Consider the following 18,352-nt stretch of genomic DNA (forward strand, 5'->3'; position numbering starts at 1 on the left):
TGGAGCCGAGCCAGCCCGGCTGCCTCGCGCCGGAAGCAAAGCTGGGACATGGGGGGGTGGTTTCACCCGGTCCCTGATGCCTGGCCACGCCATGCCACTGGCCAGCCCCCTGTGCACCCCACAGCACCAAGAACCCCCCCAGACATGGCGGATCCTGCCCCTGCCCGGCTGCGGCGTGGGTCTGTGGGGACAAGGGTGGCTCAGCATGGCCCCCACTGAGGAGGTTAAACCCCCCGCGGTACAGAGGGAGCCCGGCACCATCCCCACTCCAGCCAGGGAGGGGCTTTCAGAGCAACAGCCCAAAATATGCCTATAATTTCCTGTTTCAAAAAGGATCATTTTTATTTAAATTAGGACCAGAAACATTCCAGGGAGCTTAGCGGGGCCTGGGGGAGAGCTGGGCCTCCCTGCGCGCTGGCACCTTGCACGGCCCCGCCGGGTGAAGGACCCCTGACCACACAGCCTTGGATCCCCAGCTCTGACAAAGCGCGGCGCATCCCCCAATGCACCCCTGCACCATGCAGGAGGGGGACAGCATCCTGCACCGGGGGTGTCCATGCTGCGGTGGCACCCAAAGGTGCCATGGACATGGTCGCTGCCACCCCTCTGGCTGGTTTCCTCCACGCCAGGACCCAGCACAAGGCCGTACACTGCAGCCTCATCCCCGCAGTCCCAGAGGCACCGGCATCTCCTTTTCCCCTTGCCAGCTGCAGCACCGCGCTCTTGGCGGGCACAAGCACCTCGGCAGCCCCTGCACGCTGGCATTGAATGCACACCTGCTCCCACACCAGCGTGCTGCAGCAAGGGTGGCAGCCGTGCCCCCCAGCCCCGCGGGGTTATCCGGCCAGGGGTTATCCCAGCAGCACAGCCGGCATTGCCCAGTGACGCCTGCCGGGCTCCGGGGAGGAGCTGCCGGAAAACCAGAGCTCCAGCTCGGTGCAGACTCCACCCCGCAACATCGGCGCCTGCTCAGGGAGCACATGGAGCCCCACGGCTACCGCCGCGGCATCCCTGCACCACAGCCACCCTCACTTCATCCCAGCCACTGCCCCGCAGGGATGGGGCCCCGCCACGCTCGGCACCGCTCTCCCCAGCACAGGCGACCTACTCCGTGAGCGCAGGCACCCTCCTCTCCCTAAGGAAGGCTTAAAAATACACTAAACAAGCCCGGTTACAAACCAACGCCACGCTGCTGCCATAGATGGGGTCCAGCCCTGCAGGCTGTCGGCATTTTGGGGCCTCCGCCGGGACACTGGTCGGCCAGGAGACTGGTTAGCCCGCGGCAGGGTCAGCAGAGCCGGGCAGCTGACGCGGGGGATGTGGGTCACCCAGCCATTAAGGTTCTATTTATACGGCACCAACCACGCACGCAGGGCTGCGCACGCTGCCGGCAGCTCCCGTCCCCCAACACACCACGCTGCCCTCCCTGGTCCCCGGGGAGGGATCCCAGCGTTGGGAGGCTGATGTGAGCAGCGGGGCAGGCAGCGGGGCAGGCAGTGCCCCTCCTGCAAAGCCGCATTAGAGATTTCCCGGCAGCAAGGAGCAAAGCTGCTTTCCCTGCTGGACTATGCTGCCTCGGCGACCGGACAGGGACAGACTTCCCTCAGGTGACACAGAGCTGGGTTCTCCCAGAGCCACTCTGGCAGAGGAAAGACCAAACCCAGCAGCACACAGAGCATTTCTGGGGGAAAAACCCACCGGTGCCAGTTCACAAGCCCTGATGCAAACGTGCCCTCGCAACTGCTCTGCTGCCCCGGGGCACGGGCAGGCATCACCCCTGCATCCAAGCCACAGCCTCCCGCTCCTCCCTGTGCATTGCTCCCGGCTGGAGCAGCTCTGGCACCCACGGGTTCCCGCAGCCCCTGCCAACCCAAACACCCACCGCGGGGACGCTGGCGGGCGGCAGAAACCCAGGGCGCTGGCCCTGCGGCGAGGATGGCGTTACTCACGTCCCAGGCAGTGCGGCGCGTCCCCTGGCCGCCCCGCAGCCAGCAGCGGCTCAGCTCGCTCAGCTCCAGGATGGGCTGCACCTTCAGCTGCACTGTCTCCCCCGACTGCCGGATCATCTCCACAATCTCATCCCGGGATTTGTTCTCCACATTTCGCCCGTTGATTTCCACTAGCCGGTCACCCGGCACCAACCCCAACGCCAAGTCTTTGGTGCCGGCTCCGGGTTCGGCGAAGTGCACGACGCGCCGGTACACCTGCCCGTCGGGCGCCCGGTCCAGCATGGTGGTACGGCGTAGGGAGAAGCCGAAATCGCCAGTGTTGCGCCTCTGCAGCTCCAGCTGCCGCGGGGTGGGGGGCTGCGGGGGCACCAAGGCGGGCAGCCGCAGCTCAGCAGGGAACCTCTTGCCAACGAGCTCCGGCACCCTGGCACGTAGGGAGGAGGCGGGAGGGGTGCAGGGGTGTCCCGGAGGGACCCCTTGCTTGGCGAGCTGGGTCTCCAGCGTGCGCACCTCCACCTGCGGGGAGGGGGCCGCCGAGTGTTCGGAGGGGGTGGACGTCTCTGAGGTGCTCTCATCCCGGCTCTTCTGGGAGAAGGAGAAGCGTTTGACAATCATCTGAGAGTTCTGCTTGGCCAACGAGCCGAACTTGGCCGCCCGCTGCAGCACTGAGCCCTTGAAGTTGGCATCGTCCACCTTGAGATCGTCACTGGAGCTGGCCGTGCTCAGGTGGCCCGAGTCCAAGATGACGCTGCCCCGGTTGCTGTCAGAGTCAATGTCCGTGAGATGCAGGTCAGAGCCACTGGCCACCTTGATGGGGATGGGGTTGGAGATCTCCAGGCGGGTCTTGGAGTCCCGCTTGGAGGCACGGTTGAGGTTGAAGAATCCCCGGCGCATGCTCATCTCCTCCAGGCTCTTGAGCTCAGCTGCCGACATCCGCTCCTTCTTCTCCTTCTTTTCCTTCTTCTCCTTTCGGGCCCCATCCTTCTCTTTGTCCTTCTTCATCAGGTTGAACATGGTGGAGGGGGGCTCGGGGCACGCTCGCCCCCACGGCAGGGCGCTGGGTTGGTGTGCTGGTCACGGCACGGCCGCCTGCCTGCAGAAGGACAGACGGGCAAGGGTGCCATCAGACAGCGGTACAGCCAACACCCACCCCACCGCCCCTCGCTCCACCCCACAGGTCCCCCCGAGCCCCAAGCCATGCCCCAGTGTCTCCACCCTCCCTGGGGACAGTAGCACTGCGGGGCTCTGACACTGCCCCAGTCATTGCATCCTTGCCCTGGCTGGGCACCAGGCCCCAGGGATGCAGCAAGGGTGGCCCTGCACCCCGAGGGATGCCCTGAAAGAAGCCCAGCAGCCTGGCACCCCCGTGCATCCCCATGCCAGCACCAGGGCTGACTGTGGGCAAGACCCCCAGCACCTCCTGCAGCTCAGGAGCCGTTTCGGAGCAGCACAGGTGGGCAGGGGAGGAAGGCATCCCAGCTGCAGCTGCAGCAGTTACCGCTGGTGTGGACGCTCCCTGGGCAAAACCACCCATCCCTGCCGGCTGCAGCACCACAGGAGTCCTGCCCGCTGGCTCAAAAGCCCCTTGTCGAAGAAACAAGAAGCCTCTCTGCCACTCGTCCCAGCCCCAGCCACCACAAAGTCGCAGGGGACAGACACAGGCAGTGTCCCCACAGGGGAGGGAGCTGGAAACACCGCCCTAAGTGAAGGCTGCTCTAATAAACAGGAACCTGTAAAATCACATCCCTCCCAAACACTGATAAGTGTCTAATTTTAGCTGGGACGACGCAGAAACTCATGACGCTGCCAATGACCTCCAGGAACAGTCGCTCTTTCATTCAGGCGTCCCATGCAGCGGGGGGAGCACCCAGCCGGCAGCAAAACCATGGCCAGGCAGAAACCACAGCCCCACTGGAAAACCCCACGTGCACCCAGAGCCCAGAGGCTCCCACAGCCTCGCCCCACATGGGGCTGTTGCGGGACCCGTCTGCCCCCAGGGCAACCGGTGCCCACCAGCCCCCCCCAAGCTCCATCGAGCGCTTGGGCTGCGGATAAACAACGCCAAACTGGAGCAGCCGGCCGGCAGCGCCGTGCAGGACAGGCTGACAGCTATATATAATGGGGCAGGAAGCCGTGCAGGAACTTAACCTCAGCACAAAGGACAACAGGAAAACTCCCCGCGTTTGAAGCATCTGCTTTAGAGCTCTCCAATGGGCACTGGGATGAGGTTTGGGCAACCCGTGGGGATGGCAATGCTGCCCGTGCTGGCAGCGAGGGTTCTGCGGGCACCCTGGGATGCATGGATGCCATGCCATGCCGTGCCAAGCTACACCTTGGCTCCAGCACAGCCTCGGTGCTGCATCACCACCCTGGCCTGGGCCACCTCCCTACGGGTGCACGCAGTCCCCCCTGCCCCTGCATGCACCCAGTGGGACACGTTGCCAAGGCCTCCCCCTGGCAAAGCCACACGGGTTCAGGGGTGGCAGGGGTGCCCAAACCCCGGCGCCCCTCGGGGCCAGGGCGGGAGCACAGGTGCCCCAGGAGAGGCCCGGCCGCAGGGCAGGTGAGGGCAGGGCTCTGCAAGCCAGAGCACGGTGCTGACCCCGGGCACGGGATACAGGGAAAGCAGTCGGAGGGACGGACAAGGTCAGGCATGCAGCGTGGCCGGGCGGCTGCATTCGCCAGCTCCAAGCCTCCTACCCACGGCCAGAAGTGCTGCCATGGCTCTGCCCACACCACTCAGCCCCAGGGCTCTGCCTGTTCTGCCTTCCCCTGCAGCACCCGGGGCTTTGCTTACACCCACAGCCAGGACCAGGGCTGGGCAGGACCCCAAAATGCGTGAAAACAAGCCAGCTCCTTTCTCCTCTCCCAGAAACGCCGCTGTGGGGTGACCGCTGACCTCAGCCCGGGGATGGTGCAGCTCCTTCCCTTGACCCGCAGCAGGTGCTGCCAGCAAAGGGCCTCGCGGCCGTGCCACTGCGGTGGCTGCTCTCCTCCGGCTCCTCCGTGGTGGTGCCGGGGCCTCAGCACAGACAATGGCAGGGAGGGAACCACTTGCGCCAGTCCCCCTGCCGAGACACCAGCCACCGGTACCCCCAGCTGCCAGGGGGATGCAGAAAGGGCTACACCCCCAGGAGCACCCCGTGCTTGCCCCATGGCAGGGAGGGGGCTGCCAGGACCCCTTCCCAGGTCCAGGGTGGGGACCCTTGGGAGCAGATCCACTCGCCAGGCAGGTGCTGGTTAAAGCTGAGGCGCTGGGAGGCGGGCAGCCGGTGTGCTCTTTGTCCTTGGTGGTTTCTCTCCCCAGCACACACGCTCCCTCCGGGCCTTTGTATGCTCAACAAAAAGGGGGAACAAGTGCTACCATCTGCATGGCTAATCAGGCAGCACCGGCAGCCAGCAGCCCGGCCACGTGTGCCCCACACAAGCACCCTACCGCTGGCAGCAGCAAGGCAGGGGGGACAAGAGCTTCGTGGGCCAGGGTAAAGACCCCAGCGTCCCCGCTGCACCGGCATCCCCAGCCCGTGTGAGATGCCGTTGCAATTTGCTCCCTTTTCCCCCACGGAGGCTCCCACCAGTGGCACGAATGCACTGGGGATGCCGGCTGGGTGCAGCCCGACGCCGCAAGCAGGAGACGGCCGCTGAGCGTCTCCTTGCTCCTGAATCAGACCCAACGCGCCTTCCCTGACTCAGCCTGGGCTCGCTCCGGGATTACCCATCGCCAGGCGTGTTTGGGGCAGCGGCATGCATGAGCCGTGACAGGGGAGGGAGAGGCACCCACAGGCGCCAGCTGTGCCCAGGGATCGCACGCAAGGGCGCTGCTGTGACACCTGGGCTGGTAGGGGACAGCGGACATCACCCTGGAAGGGCCCGGTGGCAGAAAGGGAGACCCAGCTCAAGGCCCCCAAACCCAAAACCCCTCCCTGAGCCCCTCAAACAGGAGTGATTAGCAGGCAACTTCTTCCTTGTCCCCCCACCACGGCCATGAGCCCCCACATCCCTGCCACGGCGCCGGGGAGTTTCAGGCAGGGAGGAAGGCGTTCACTGAAACTCCCGGGCCACTCCTTCCCTCCCTGAGACGCAATCTCGTCCGACACGCTCCCCGCGCAGGGACCTGCAGTGCAAGTTTCCTGGTCGCTTGCCCTCCCCACTCTGCTCCCCGCCACGACGCCGGCGGTAGGGCCGCGCTCACCCTCCGCTTCGGCACAGGAGCTGTCGCCTCCTTGGGCGCGCCATGTTTGGGGCGCCCCACGCCCCGGCTGCGCCCGGCCGGGCAGGGACGATGCCGTGCCAGCGAGTGGGCGCTGCCGGCAGCGCAGCCGAGCGGCCAGCCCAGCTTCCACACAAGGCAAAGGGGACTGACCTGCGTGATGGCTCCTCGCCTCCTTCCCGGACACAAGTTTTCCACAGAACAAGGAAATTTAGGGGGTTTCCAAATCCCTCTGCACTGCCTGCCTTTACGGACAACACTGGGATGTGTCAGGAGGAAAACAATCCCGGATTTACCTGAGTCACAGCCAGGATGTGCCACCAGGCTGTCTCCAAAGCCAGATTTTGGGTCCTCCTGCTGCGGGAACCCCGTCTCCAGCAGCAAAGGGGACCCAGCCTGGCTTTGAAGCGTCACCCTGGGCCGGCGGCGGAGGCCAGGAGGGTGCACAGGGTGCGTGCGTGGGGTGCAGGCGTCCGCCTCGCCCCAAAGCCGGGTAATAAAACAGCCTGAGAGTCCTTACAAAACAGAGGTGGTGGGATGGCGATCGCTGCCAGGCTCTGCCAGGTGGGAGTGAAAGCAAAAGACAGTTTAGCAATCAGCTGGTGGGAGGCCAGGCAGGTCACAGCCCTGTCGCCATCAGGCACCATCCATTTCTGGACCCAAATTTGCAGCCTGACCGCCCCGCACGGCCCAGCCCAGCCCACAGCAAAGGTGAAGGGCTGAGCCGCGTCTCGTCAGCGGGCAAAGTTCAGGACTGGCGCAGACGCTGCAGAAACACTCGGCTCCTGACGGCGGATGGGGCGGTGGGAGCTGCTGGGTAGGGGTCCCCCGGTTCCAGGGCCAGCCTGGGGTGCCAAAACACCGGCTGCCGCGTGCCCCTGCACAGCCGCTGTGGGCCCACACTTTTCTGTAATTGCCCTAAGTTTAGCTCTGGCGCTTGTTGACCAAACGATTTGCATCTCACAGGCCGGCTGGAAACCACACTATTTCTGGACGCGCGTCCCAGCCCTCGCTTGCCGCTCTATATATTCCTCCCCGGGCAAATTAACGTGCAGGCAGGCGCCGTGGCGGCCGCAGGCCCCGCGAGCCCCCGCCACCCCCAGCGCAGCAGCTTGCTGTGCCACCCACCCCGGCCTAGGCCAGCCACTGCCCCGGTGTCACCCCAGAAAGGGACCCAGGTGCCAGCGCTGCTGGCCTGGGCAGCGATGTGGTTAATAGCTTCGGGTGCGATTCCCCGGTGGTGCGGGAAAGGCCCAGGCCAGCGGCTTCTCCCTGGAAGCGGGGCTAGCCCTAAGGAGCCCTGCTGCGGGCACTGGGGCACCCAACATGGGCCACCCTGCAGGGACAGGCTGGCAGAGGGTGCATGCCCACCCTGGGGGCACAGGTGCCCCCACAGCACCCGCAGCGGGGTGCACACACGACTCCTGCGCCCCACAGCCTGCACGGTCAACACGCACACAGGTGCTGCAATGCAACGGGGCGGGGGGGGGACGGGACACGCACAAACACACCCCGCAGCTCAACGCGGGGGGGAGCACGCACAAGGTGACACAACGTGGGGGGGGGGGGGGGCCGCACACCACATGCACGCGCGCACACGCCCGCGCGCGCTGCAAGACACCGGGATGCACAAGCACAAGGCGCTGCAAGACAACGGCGGGCCATGCGCATACACACACCCCGCAACAGCACCGGGGCGGGCCGCACGCACACCCCCCCCCGCGCACACACACACCCCCCGGCTGTGCAACGCCGCGGGGGCACGGGCACGAGCACGGGCACGGGCACACGCACGGCCCGCCCCGGGGGGGGCGATACAGACGCATCCCGCCCCACCCCGCACCGGGCGGTGAGTGTCCCTGTCCCTGTCCCTGTCCGTGTCCGTGTCGCTGCCCCGGGAGCCGGTACCGGGGCCGGTGGCGGGTACTCACCCAGCGGCGGCGGCGGCGGAGCGGGGCCCGGTGCTGGCGGCGGCGGTGCCGGGCCCCGGCGGCGGGGCGGGGCGGGGCGGGGCGGGGCGGGGCGGCGCCGCACCGGGGCGGGCACTGCCTGCTCTGCGCGCGCCGCCCGGGACGGGCACGGCAGGGGAACGGTACCGAACGGTCCGGGATGGAACGGTACGCCGGCGTCCGGGCCCACCCGGGAGCAACCCCCGTGCGCCCCACCCCACCCCCGGTGCACCCACCCCCGCAGCACCCCCCGAACATACAGACCGCGGGTGCACGCCCGGGAGCGGTGCAGGGGCTTGTGGCACCCACACCCCGGTGGGCACCCACGGCCGGGGTGCGCCCTGCAAAGCGCGTACCTGCTCTGAAAGGGGAGCGCGCACCCCACGGCGCACGCTGGGACACACGCACACCCATTTTCGGACGGCTGGCGTACACCCCTGCACGCACACGGTGCGCTCACACCCCTGCAACACACGCACACGCCGGTCCTCTCCCTGCGACGCAGCACACAGTGGAAAACACGCTCGCGTGGTGTGCGCTCACGCTGGCGCACACGCGGCCCCGTGCGTTGCACCGGTGTGTGCACACACGCTCCCGGGGTTCCCCTTTTCAGAAGGATCCGATCCGGAGCAGCGCCTGATCCGGCACAGGGATCAGGCTGCCAGAGCAGGGTGGTCGGTCCGCACCGGCCGGCAGCTGCACAGGCCGAGCCTGGGGAATACAACGCAGGACATTGCGGAGCCACCTGCAGAGCCGTTTTGGGGCCCGTGCTTCTCCCCACACCGCCTGTCCCCAGGGAGGGCTGTGAGCCTGCAGGAACCACACCGTTCCGGACAGTGCCTGGTTGCTTTGGCCAGGAGACAGCATGGGATTGACAGCGAGCATCTCTCAGTGACTGGGCAGTGACAGACGCAAAGCTTTTGTTATGCCCCTTCCACTCATGTCCAGCTTTGGGAAATCACGTTGGGGTTAGTCAGACACAGCTAAAATCCTGCGGGCCCCGCCGCGCTGTGCACAGCGTGAAGGCCAGAGGCAGCTGCCCTAGGACAGACGGTTTGAGGACAAGCCCCACAGTCTCTGTCCTGGGACAACCTCCCTTGCTATGGGACATAGGAGCAGCAGGGCCACCTCCAGGCCCTTCGTGGGATGGAGCAGCCTGGTGAAGCTGGATCAGGGCTTGGGGAACAGGGACCCCAGAGACAGGCATCCACGAGCTCTTTCCAAAAGCACTTTTCAGTGAGTGCTTCATCTCTGCTGGAAAGCTCAGGATGGACAGAGGGACCTATGGGGACAAGGGTCTGCCCCCAGCACCATCCCTGCCGCCTCCCACAGCTCCTGCCCTGCCCAGGGCACCCCAGAGCACTCACTCCAAAACCCTGCCACCACCCATCAGAGGCTGAGCCGGGCTGAGCCGTGTGGTCCTGGCTCTCGTGCAATTGAGCTGCGAGCGTGACAGGGTGAGGGGAACTTGGGTCTTCCCTGCGGTCACGGCCTCGCTGTCCTGCCCTGCTGCACAGCAGTGCTGGGCAGTTTGCTAGCCGTAGGCTGAGCCTTGCCGCGCATGGGGAAAAGGCCCCCTCTCTCCGGCCCTCAGCACAGAGCACCTCACAGCAGCGATCATCACGCCCACGAGCACTGGGAACCACACCGGGTTCAACCCCTCTCTCAGGACACGCTTGCTTGAGTGTCACAAGCCCCTCTTCCCTTGCAGCGGTAAGGCTGGGTGTGATTTCCAGCCCACAACATGTGCCCAGGACACGGCCCCACTGCAGCAGCAGAGCAGCACGTGTGTGTGTGAGCATGGCAAGAGCAAGCTGGCAGCCGTGCAAGGGGCCCCACGCTGCGGCCTGGGCCGAGGGACCCGGCGGTGGAGGAGATGCAGCTCTTGCAGCAGCAGAGGACGGCGGCAGCGAGCGCAGCCGCCTGCTTTTGTCACACTTTCCTTTGTCCCAAGCACGTGGCGCCCAGTGCGGGGAGCTGCAGCCAGCCGGAGAGCAGTGGTGGGGACGGGTGTGCCAGAGGAGAGGCAGAGCCCCAGCTCAGCTGCCAGGAGGGTTTTCCGGCTGCGGTGGCAAGGGGACACATCGTGTGACTGTACCTCTGCCCTGCCTCCCCGGCACAGGCGGGTGAACAGCCGGTTACAGCCTGCGGCAGCTCCTGCTTCCTTATCGCGCCAGGCAGGCGGTGGCAGGGCCGGTGCCGGTTGGAACCGCCGAGCTGTGAGACAGCGCGGGGTCCCCGGCGTCTCACACAGCCCTGCCGCGATCAGCCACCCAGCGGGGCCAGCCTCCTGCCACCCCATGCCACAAGATCCTGTCCCACGTCGCCAGCCCCTTTCCCGGGGCCCGGCTGCCCTGAGCAGCTCTCCCCCAGCATGGGGTTTCACAGGCACCAGCAAACCCCACGCCCAAGGAAGGTCTCTGTGTCACCCAGAGCTTTCTAGGGAGAAGGGGGAGAGAGCTCTGGTGCAAGTGGTGTTTCATGGTGCCCCCAGCAGGCACAGATGGCTGGCCGGAGCGGCAAGGGCCCCGAGCCGGGCCAGGAAGGGAAGCATCTGTTTCGCAGCGCCGCGGCGTTTCCTAAATAGGTCACTGCTTTTTTATAGTCTCTGGGATCTAGAAAAACCAGTTGTTCCGGACGACCCATGGACCCACCGGCATCATCGAAGTGGTGGCTCCCCAGGCGCTCACCGCCATCCCCCCAGGTCCTTTTTGGGGGGGACCTGCCCCACCAGCAGTGTGAGCTGGGAGGGCGGCTGGGGAGCCCGCCGCACCCTGAGCCATACCTGGGGGTCCTGCTCTCTGCTGAGGGTGACCTGTCCCCTGCCGTGCCCAACGCGGGCTGTGCAGGGGGGTCTTTACCCCCACCATGGCCCTGGTCTGGGGTGGCTGCCGGCACTAGGCTTTGCCCTGGGACCATTTGCAGCCAGAGCCAGTGTTTTCCCTTCGCAAGGGAAGGCGGGTGCCCGTGTGGGGTGTAGAGGGATGTGCAGCGCTGTACACCCTACACATGCCGCACACCCGCATGCGCCGGCTGCGGCGCGGCCTGCTCGGGGTGAGCTCTCCCTCTAGTGGCACCAGGCTCCTGGCAAAGCCTCCACACCGCCGGGGCGGCCAAAGCCATGGCCAGGCCATGCCTGAGGGGCTGGAGGGAGCCGGGGACAAGCTCCAGCCTGGCCTAGCCCTCGCAGCCAGGGGTGCCCATGGTGGGGTGCACAGGGAGGGTGCCCGGGGTTTTGCAGGAGTGTTCCCACCACCAGCCCACGTTTTGGCAGCCCTGCAGAGGGCAGGTGGCCCTGCTCCTCCCTTTCCCTGGACCCATGTTTGCTGGGTCGTAGCAGTATGGTCAGCCAGCATGCCGCAGGAGCTGGTGCATCTCAGGGGTGCAGCCCCACACGTCTGCTGTGTGATCCCCCCCCATTTCGCCAACCATGTCCCCATCCCTCCGCAGCGTCCTGGCCCCAGTGCAGCACATGGCAGCAGCCAGTGAGGGGAAAGCTCCCCCCAAGACCCAGATTCTCCCTGCCATGGTGGAGCCCAGCTCGCAGGAGGGGTCCCCCAGGACCCCACTGGGCCCCCTTGGGCTGGGCTGGGTGGTGCCGTCCCTGTAGCGCGGCCCCACCAGGGTCCCCCCCGGGCTGGGCGCCAAGCCGTGCCGCGGGCAGTGCTGACGGAGCGCTTTGTTTTGTGCCGGCCACCCGGCGGGGAGACAAAAGGGGCAGTCAGACGCGGGTGGCGCATTATGCCGGCAGCCATGCGCTGAGGCAGCAGCCTGCGCCGCCACGCTCGTGACCCCCAAGGGCCTGGGCCTGCGCCCGCCATGGCACCCCGGGGCCTGCAGCGCCCGCCCTGCCGCAGGGACGGGGGAGCGGGACCTGGTTGCCATGGTTATTGCGAGGCCTGAGGCCTAGGGGTGCCTCGTTGCCATGGTTACCACAGGCCTGAGGCCTCCAAGGCCTATGGCGGCTCCCCCCCCTCCCCGGGCACAGGGCCAGGGCGGTGACGGTGGCAGCGCTGCATGGAGCCAGGGGCAAGCACCAGCGCTCGGTGCAGCCGTGGCTGTCCGCCCGGTGAATGGGAGACCCCACACCAGCTCCCACCGAGCGGGGAGGTGCAGCCTTGCAGCCCCCCTCACCTGCCATGGGGCTGCAGTGGGAGGAGGGTGTCCACACCGACATGGAGACAGGGACCCGCCATGGCCGGCGGAGCACGGTGATGCTGGTGTCCGGCAAGCACCCGGCCAAGCCCAGCACCCGCAGGGTCTCACCAAGAGGGTGCCGCGCCGTCCCCACCGTGCCAACCGGCACCAGGGCCGGGCCAGCCCCTGCGCTCGCCCCGCGACGGCGCGGTGCATTGCCCCTGGAAAATGCCAGAGCAGTCAAACTGTTGAGTCGTTTGTGCCCAAGATTATCTGTGCAAACAGCCCGATTATTTTTCTTTTTTTTTATTATCAATTTTTTTTTTCTTTTTCCCTAAGAATGTGGCTCAGACCATGGGGATGAGCAGCTGAAATCTCCGGGGATCAGCGGGACAATGCCATCGCAAGCTTTGTGCTGACAACTCTGCAAACGCTGGCACCGGCTCCCGGCCAGCAGCACCCTATAAAAGCCGAGCCGCTGAAGTAGGCAAACATTACATGGGTGAAGCAGCAGTAACCGCCTGAGCTAGGTGAGTCCTGGGACCGATTCGCACCTCTTCCACCTCGCCCCCTGCTCGCCCCCACTGGCGCTGGCCGGCCAGGCAGACACCTTTCCTCCTGCCTGGTAGCAAAAGACACCCAGAGGGACCATCACCGTTTCCCATGGCAAAAGACAGGCTCACACATCCCCACTGGCAGCTGGGGTGGCTGAGAGCCCCTCTACCGTGGGACACCCCACTGCTGGCACCCACCCAGCCCCGGACCCCGGCATGGCACACCGGTTGGCATCTCCCACCATTACCTAGGGCCATCTATGGGAGCCCACCGTGCCTCCCAGGGGAGGCATAGCAGGGGTGCCGGGGCAGGGAGAGGGGAGAAGGTGGGTCTGTTGGACACCACCAGGAACCTGGCAGCCCATGCCCCCTGCCACAGCTCCCCACTCTGCCTCAGGGGTGTTCTTCCTAGTGGTGGGCTGGCCTCGGGGAAGGAGAAAGGGGAGCCCTGGCAGTTGTGTAGGCTCCGTGCCATGGCCGGGAGGAGGGAAGGTGCACCGTGGTGGTGAGGAGGGAGCCCCCTGCTGTGACCCCCACCCCACACCGTGGCTAGCAAGAGGGTCTTGCTGCGACTGGCATGGCTTGTCCCCAGCAGCCAGGCAGCTGCCTTGGAACAAACGCTGTGGGCGGTGGGTGCAGAGCTGGCCCCCAGCCCCATGAGCAGGCAGCAGGGAGGCACGGGGCATGGTGCAGTGCAAACAGCTTTTCCTTCCTTCTCCAGACACCGTTCCAGCAGCAAAGATGGCTCAGACAAACCCTCTGCCTGTCCCCATGGGCCCGTGGAAGGTATGTCCTTGCACCCCTGTATGTCGCCTTTCCCTGTGTGCAGGTGGGGGACAGGGAGAGGGGCAAAGCCAGTCCTCCAGGGCCAGAAAAGCTGCACAGCAGGCAGGGAGGAGGGGGAGCACAGGAAGCAAGGCACCCCTGCCCTCTGCCAAAGGCAACTTGTCTCCTGCCTGCTCATACACCTCCCGGGTGTTTTTCATAAGCCTCTTTGCAGCACCCTGGCCCAGATGTGCCCTGCTCTTACCAGTTGTCCTGTGCCAGGCAGTTACAGCAGTCCCTGAAAGCCACGCTGTTACTCGCCCTCCCCTGTCGGTGCAGGCAGGCAGGCAGGGGCAGGCACAAGGGCTGCAAAGGGGGTGGTGGGCACTGCAGAGCAAGGTGGGGAGCAGCTCCGAGGGGTCTGGCAACAGCTCTGGGGACCCAGTTCGAGGAGGGAGCCAAGAGGGAGAGGAGAAGCACGTGCACAAGTGGGGCGCACCCCGCCGAAGCCTGGAGCTGTCATGGGAGAGGAGAGCGTCAGCCGCAGCCCCCTGGGGGAGTTCCCCCTTGCCCTTTCCCCCCGTTAATCCTCTTTGCCCTAGAGCGTTCGGAGCAGAGGCCGGGAGAACTGCCAGCCACAGCCCTGCCACCCGCCCGTCCCAGAATGGCTCCGCTCCTCTCTCCGGATGGCACCGCTGCCCCGGGAACTGATCTCCGCACGGGTGAGCAGGAGAGCGGAGCAGGGGCCAGCGTGCGGCTCCCCCGAGACCAAGGCAGGGCGCCGCGGGGCCAGCAGTGCAGGGATGCGCGGAGGCGTGCAGGGCTGCGTCCCAGCCCAGAAGGGTGCCCGCTGCAGCCTCCGCTGGCTCTTCCCCGGACGGAGCGCGACCCTCTGTCTCGAAGAGGCACTGAATCGCCTGGGGCCGCTGCTGGGCTGTTCCCAACTCGGCAGCTCGCTCTCCGTTCCAGATCACCGTGTATGACCAAGAAAACTTCCAGGGCAAGAGGATGGAGTTCACGTCAGCTTGTCCAAACATCATGGAGTGCGGCTTCGACAACATCCGCTCCCTGAAGGTGGAGTGTGGCGCGTGAGTACCCGGTGGCCAGCGGTGGGGATGCTTTCCCAGGTGGGCTGGTGGGACGAGGGGTGCCTGAGCATGGAGCGGGGCCGGCTGTCCTTGCTCTGCTCTGCCCCCAGGAGCGGGGGATCCCACCCTGCCAGGCAGCAAGCCCTGGGTAGCACTGACAGACACAGGGCCAGTGGACTGCGGCAATGCCTCTGGCATCATCCAAAACTGCCTCCTGCAGCCTGGGAGCAGCCAGGTTTAGAGCTCGCTGGTGGCCCGCAGGGATGCTGCCTGAGGGTCGGTGCTCATGGGTGGCCAGGTGAAAGCTTGAGCTCAGCCTGGTCCCCATCCGCCTGTGTGACCCCGTGAAGCACCGTGCCTATGAACCACGTTTCGTGCCCCAGGGCCCAACCCCGCTCTCCCCCGTGCTCTCCCTGCACCGTGCAGCTCCCCAGGGCCAGAGCAGAGCCTTCCCGCAGCCTGCGGTGGGCTGCGCCAGTGGCTGACAGGGGTAGGGAGCATAACCAGCCTTCTCCCTGTGCACGGACACCTTCCCTGGCACAGGCAAGACATCTCCCGAGCTGCTCCGAGAAGTTGTGTGTAAGGAGCGGTCCCCACGGCAAGCATCCCGCTGGGCCAGGGAAGCAGACAAGATAGATTCGTGCTGCTATATTTAGGATTTGTAATGCTAATGGGATTACAGCAGCATGCGTGCTCACGCCGTAATCAGCTCACTGCTCCAGTTGGCGTGTTCCTAATCAGGCTGGTCACCTTGCATGGGGGGAGGCCGATTGCGGGGGGCAGGACTGGGGCTCAGCCTGCCCCTCAGCACCCTGCGTACCCCACCAGCAGGTCTGTGGGCTGCACAGGCTGTGCCAACCTCCTTCCAGCCGCTGCCTTCCTACCCTGCTGGGCTCCGCTGGGCTCTGCTGGGCTGCGGCCGTCCTGTCCCCAGCCTCTGTAAGGAGACATGCCCAGGAGAGGTCCCCACCCTGGGGACAGGCAGGCTCTCGTGTGGGCAGCACCAGGGCTTGCAAAATATCCCCCGCAGGGCGGAGGCATCCCTCTCACCCCTCCGTGTTTGTTTTCAGCGAAGAGGGGGAGCCGGAAAGGGGAGAGGCAATAGCTCCCTGCCCTGCCCGTAGCCAGATGGGTTCTGCCTCGGTTGGGCATTAGGAATTCAGGTCTTTCCAGCTGTGCCAGGTTGTAATTGGGAAACAAGTAAGAAATGAGGCCTTTGGAAGAGAAGGGCAGCCACAGGTGTCCTGCGGCATCCTAACGCGATGCTGAGCTGTGTAAATAACCACGGAGCAGTTAGGGGAAGGCGAGCCATCGTCACAGGCTGGGCCCCTTGCGGGAGGGACCCCATCACCCGCTGGATCCGGGGGATGCTGGCGCTGCCATGTGGGCAGCCTCCCAGGCACCAGACACGGTTACACATCCAGCACCGCTTCCTTTCCTCCCCGACTCGTGGGCAGAGGCCAGACCCCAACCTCCTCCTCGCACCTACATCCATGCCCCGGTGCCAGCCCCGAGCGGGAGGCCCAGAGCTGCCGCAGGAAGCCCTGGCAGCCCTTCGCTCTGTTTTTGCAGCTGGGTCGGTTACGAGCACACAGGCTTCTGCGGGCAGCAGTTCATCCTGGAGAGGGGAGAGTACCCGCGCTGGGACGCCTGGAGCGGCAGCAATGCCTACCACATCGAGCGCCTGATGTCCTTCCGCCCCGTCTGCTCCGCTGTGAGTGTCCTGGCTCCGATGGAGCTCTCACGACTCCGATCCCATCAAAATGTCCCAGGCAATAGCAGCAGGCCAGGGGAATGAGGTTAGGAAGGGCAAACACAGCCATGCCAGGGGCTCTGTGGGTGGCAGAGGCTCCTCGGGGTGGCCTCAGCTCACCCCTCCCATGCCAAGTAGGAGCTCCTCTTTTTGTCCTGTTTTCTGAAACTTTTAAGGGAACTTCTGGGCCAGCTGTACATGACCAGAGCTCGGGGACAGCCAGCCTGAGATGGTAGCTGTGGCGTAGCTGTCACGGACACCTCCCAGGCCAACCCCTGCCCCATCCTGGCCCAGTGCCACCCTGCTGAGCACCTCCACACATCTGAGTTTTGGGAAAACCAGCCCAGGGCCCACCAGCCCACCTCCCTCCCTCGGGCTGTGCATGCAACCCCCAGGAAACCCCCCGAGCACCACCACAGGGAGGGACAGCCATTGCCCCGCCACCCCCATCCATGCCGGGGAGGGAGCACCCGGCTCCCCCTCACCCTCTGCTCTTCCTGCCCAGAACCACAAGGAATCCAAGATCACCATCTTCGAGAAAGACAACTTCATTGGCCGCCAGTGGGAGATAAGTGACGACTACCCCTCGCTGCAGGCCATGGGCTGGGCCAACAACGAAGTGGGCTCCATGAAGATCCAGTGCGGCGCGTAAGTGACGGGCAGAGAATGACGAGCAGCAGGGTCAAACCGCTGCCATCGCTGTGCTACCACAGCTGGAGGGGGGGACACCCCGTAACCCCCTTGGCTTACCTCTTACGGCTGCCTGACATTCCTTTTCTTCCAGCTGGGTCTGCTACCAGTATCCCGGGTACCGTGGCTACCAGTACATCCTGGAGTCCGACCACCACGGAGGAGACTACAAGCACTGGCGAGAGTGGGGTTCGCATGCCCAGACCTCCCAGATCCAATCCATCAGGCGTGTCCAGCAGTAGCTCCCCACTTTCCAGTACATCTCTGCAAGGTTTCTAAAGCTCACCGGCTCCCTTTTGGTGCTAATACTCCCCTCCCGAAATAACCACCCCTTCTTGTACTGCAACTGCTTATGGAACAACACTCCCAAACGGTACCAACTGCCACAATTGCCAATAAATGTGACTGAACAAAAAAGATAACCCAGCTTGGTGGGTGTTTGCTGTTGTGTGTTCGGGACTGAAGCCACACATCCCCAGCAGCAGGGACCGGACCCTCCCCTGCCCACTTTAAGCAGGACTGAAGCCCAGTGGGGCTCACACCGAGGCAAGTTCATCCCCCGGCTGTCGCACGCACACACACAGCAGCCGAATCCTTGGCTGCTGCAGCTCCGCAGCCGTGGGGCTTCCCCCCCTTCCCCTGCCAAGGCGAAGGATGCTCCCGCTGCCAAGGATGCTGCCAAGGCGAAGGAAGCAGCTCCGCGCTGCTCGTCGGCTTTGCGGCCGATGCTGCCAGGCCTGAGGGACCGAGAAAGTCGGGTCGTCGGCCGCGCAGCATCCCCAGGGCCAAGGGACGCTCCCTGAGAGCGCGAAAAAGAAAGTCACGCTGACACCCACAAACTTTAAAATTTTTATTCAACAATTTACATCACTTATTGTCTGTCTTAATGTATTCGATCTACACAAATTTCTTTTTTTTTTCCTGATAAAATAATAAAATTTGGATAAATTTTGAAGACCTGTTGGTGCAGAATAAACAAAATTTCAGGTAACTTTTTTTTTTTTTTTTAAAACATTTAGTGTGAAGTATGACATCATTGGTAAAGATACATCATGCCATTACAGCTCATGGACATTACCTATCCTTACAGTCCGTGACATCACCCATACCAGCGCAAGGGGCTGCGCCAGACACCGCTACAGCAGGTATTACACTAACTCTTCTAGCCACCCTCTCGCGACCGGGAAAACGCCTACGTTTCCAGCTGGGCACACAGAGTGCATTAACCTAATCGGAAATACCGGGGAGGGGAGAAGA

The 18,352-nt window shown here is 64.7% G+C and overlaps 2 protein-coding genes across 20 annotated transcripts in view; one reads left to right on the forward strand and one right to left on the reverse strand.

Moving 5' to 3' along the window:
* MYO18A (myosin XVIIIA) overlaps positions 1 to 8,169 on the reverse strand; it is a 39,002-nt gene extending 30,833 nt beyond the window's left edge. For 18 of the 19 annotated variants that reach the window (XM_075113522.1, XM_075113519.1, XM_075113516.1 and 15 more), the window contains exons 1-2: positions 8,091 to 8,169; positions 1,950 to 3,042 (exon numbers count right to left, since the gene is read on the reverse strand). In XM_075113522.1, coding sequence (XP_074969623.1) covers positions 1,950 to 2,963 — 1,014 coding nt within the window. In that variant the 5' untranslated portion in view covers positions 2,964 to 3,042; positions 8,091 to 8,169. Of the gene's footprint in view, positions 1 to 1,949; positions 3,043 to 3,366; positions 3,593 to 8,090 lie in introns of those variants that run through there. The other variant, XM_075113503.1, reaches the window with a different exon arrangement.
* A 3,681-nt stretch (positions 8,170 to 11,850) lies between these two features.
* CRYBA1 (crystallin beta A1) lies at positions 11,851 to 17,752 on the forward strand. Its single transcript, XM_075113335.1, is given in 8 exon segments — positions 11,851 to 12,761; positions 12,763 to 12,775; positions 13,521 to 13,585; positions 14,167 to 14,286; positions 14,534 to 14,652; positions 16,225 to 16,366; positions 16,911 to 17,053; positions 17,190 to 17,752. Coding segments are annotated over 8 exon segments (768 nt in total). The 5' UTR covers positions 11,851 to 12,743; the 3' UTR covers positions 17,338 to 17,752.
* The last annotated feature ends 600 nt before the right edge of the window (positions 17,753 to 18,352 follow it).

This window comes from Phalacrocorax aristotelis, chromosome 18, assembly GCF_949628215.1.
Source record: "Phalacrocorax aristotelis chromosome 18, bGulAri2.1, whole genome shotgun sequence".
NCBI classification, from domain to species: domain Eukaryota; kingdom Metazoa; phylum Chordata; class Aves; order Suliformes; family Phalacrocoracidae; genus Phalacrocorax; species Phalacrocorax aristotelis.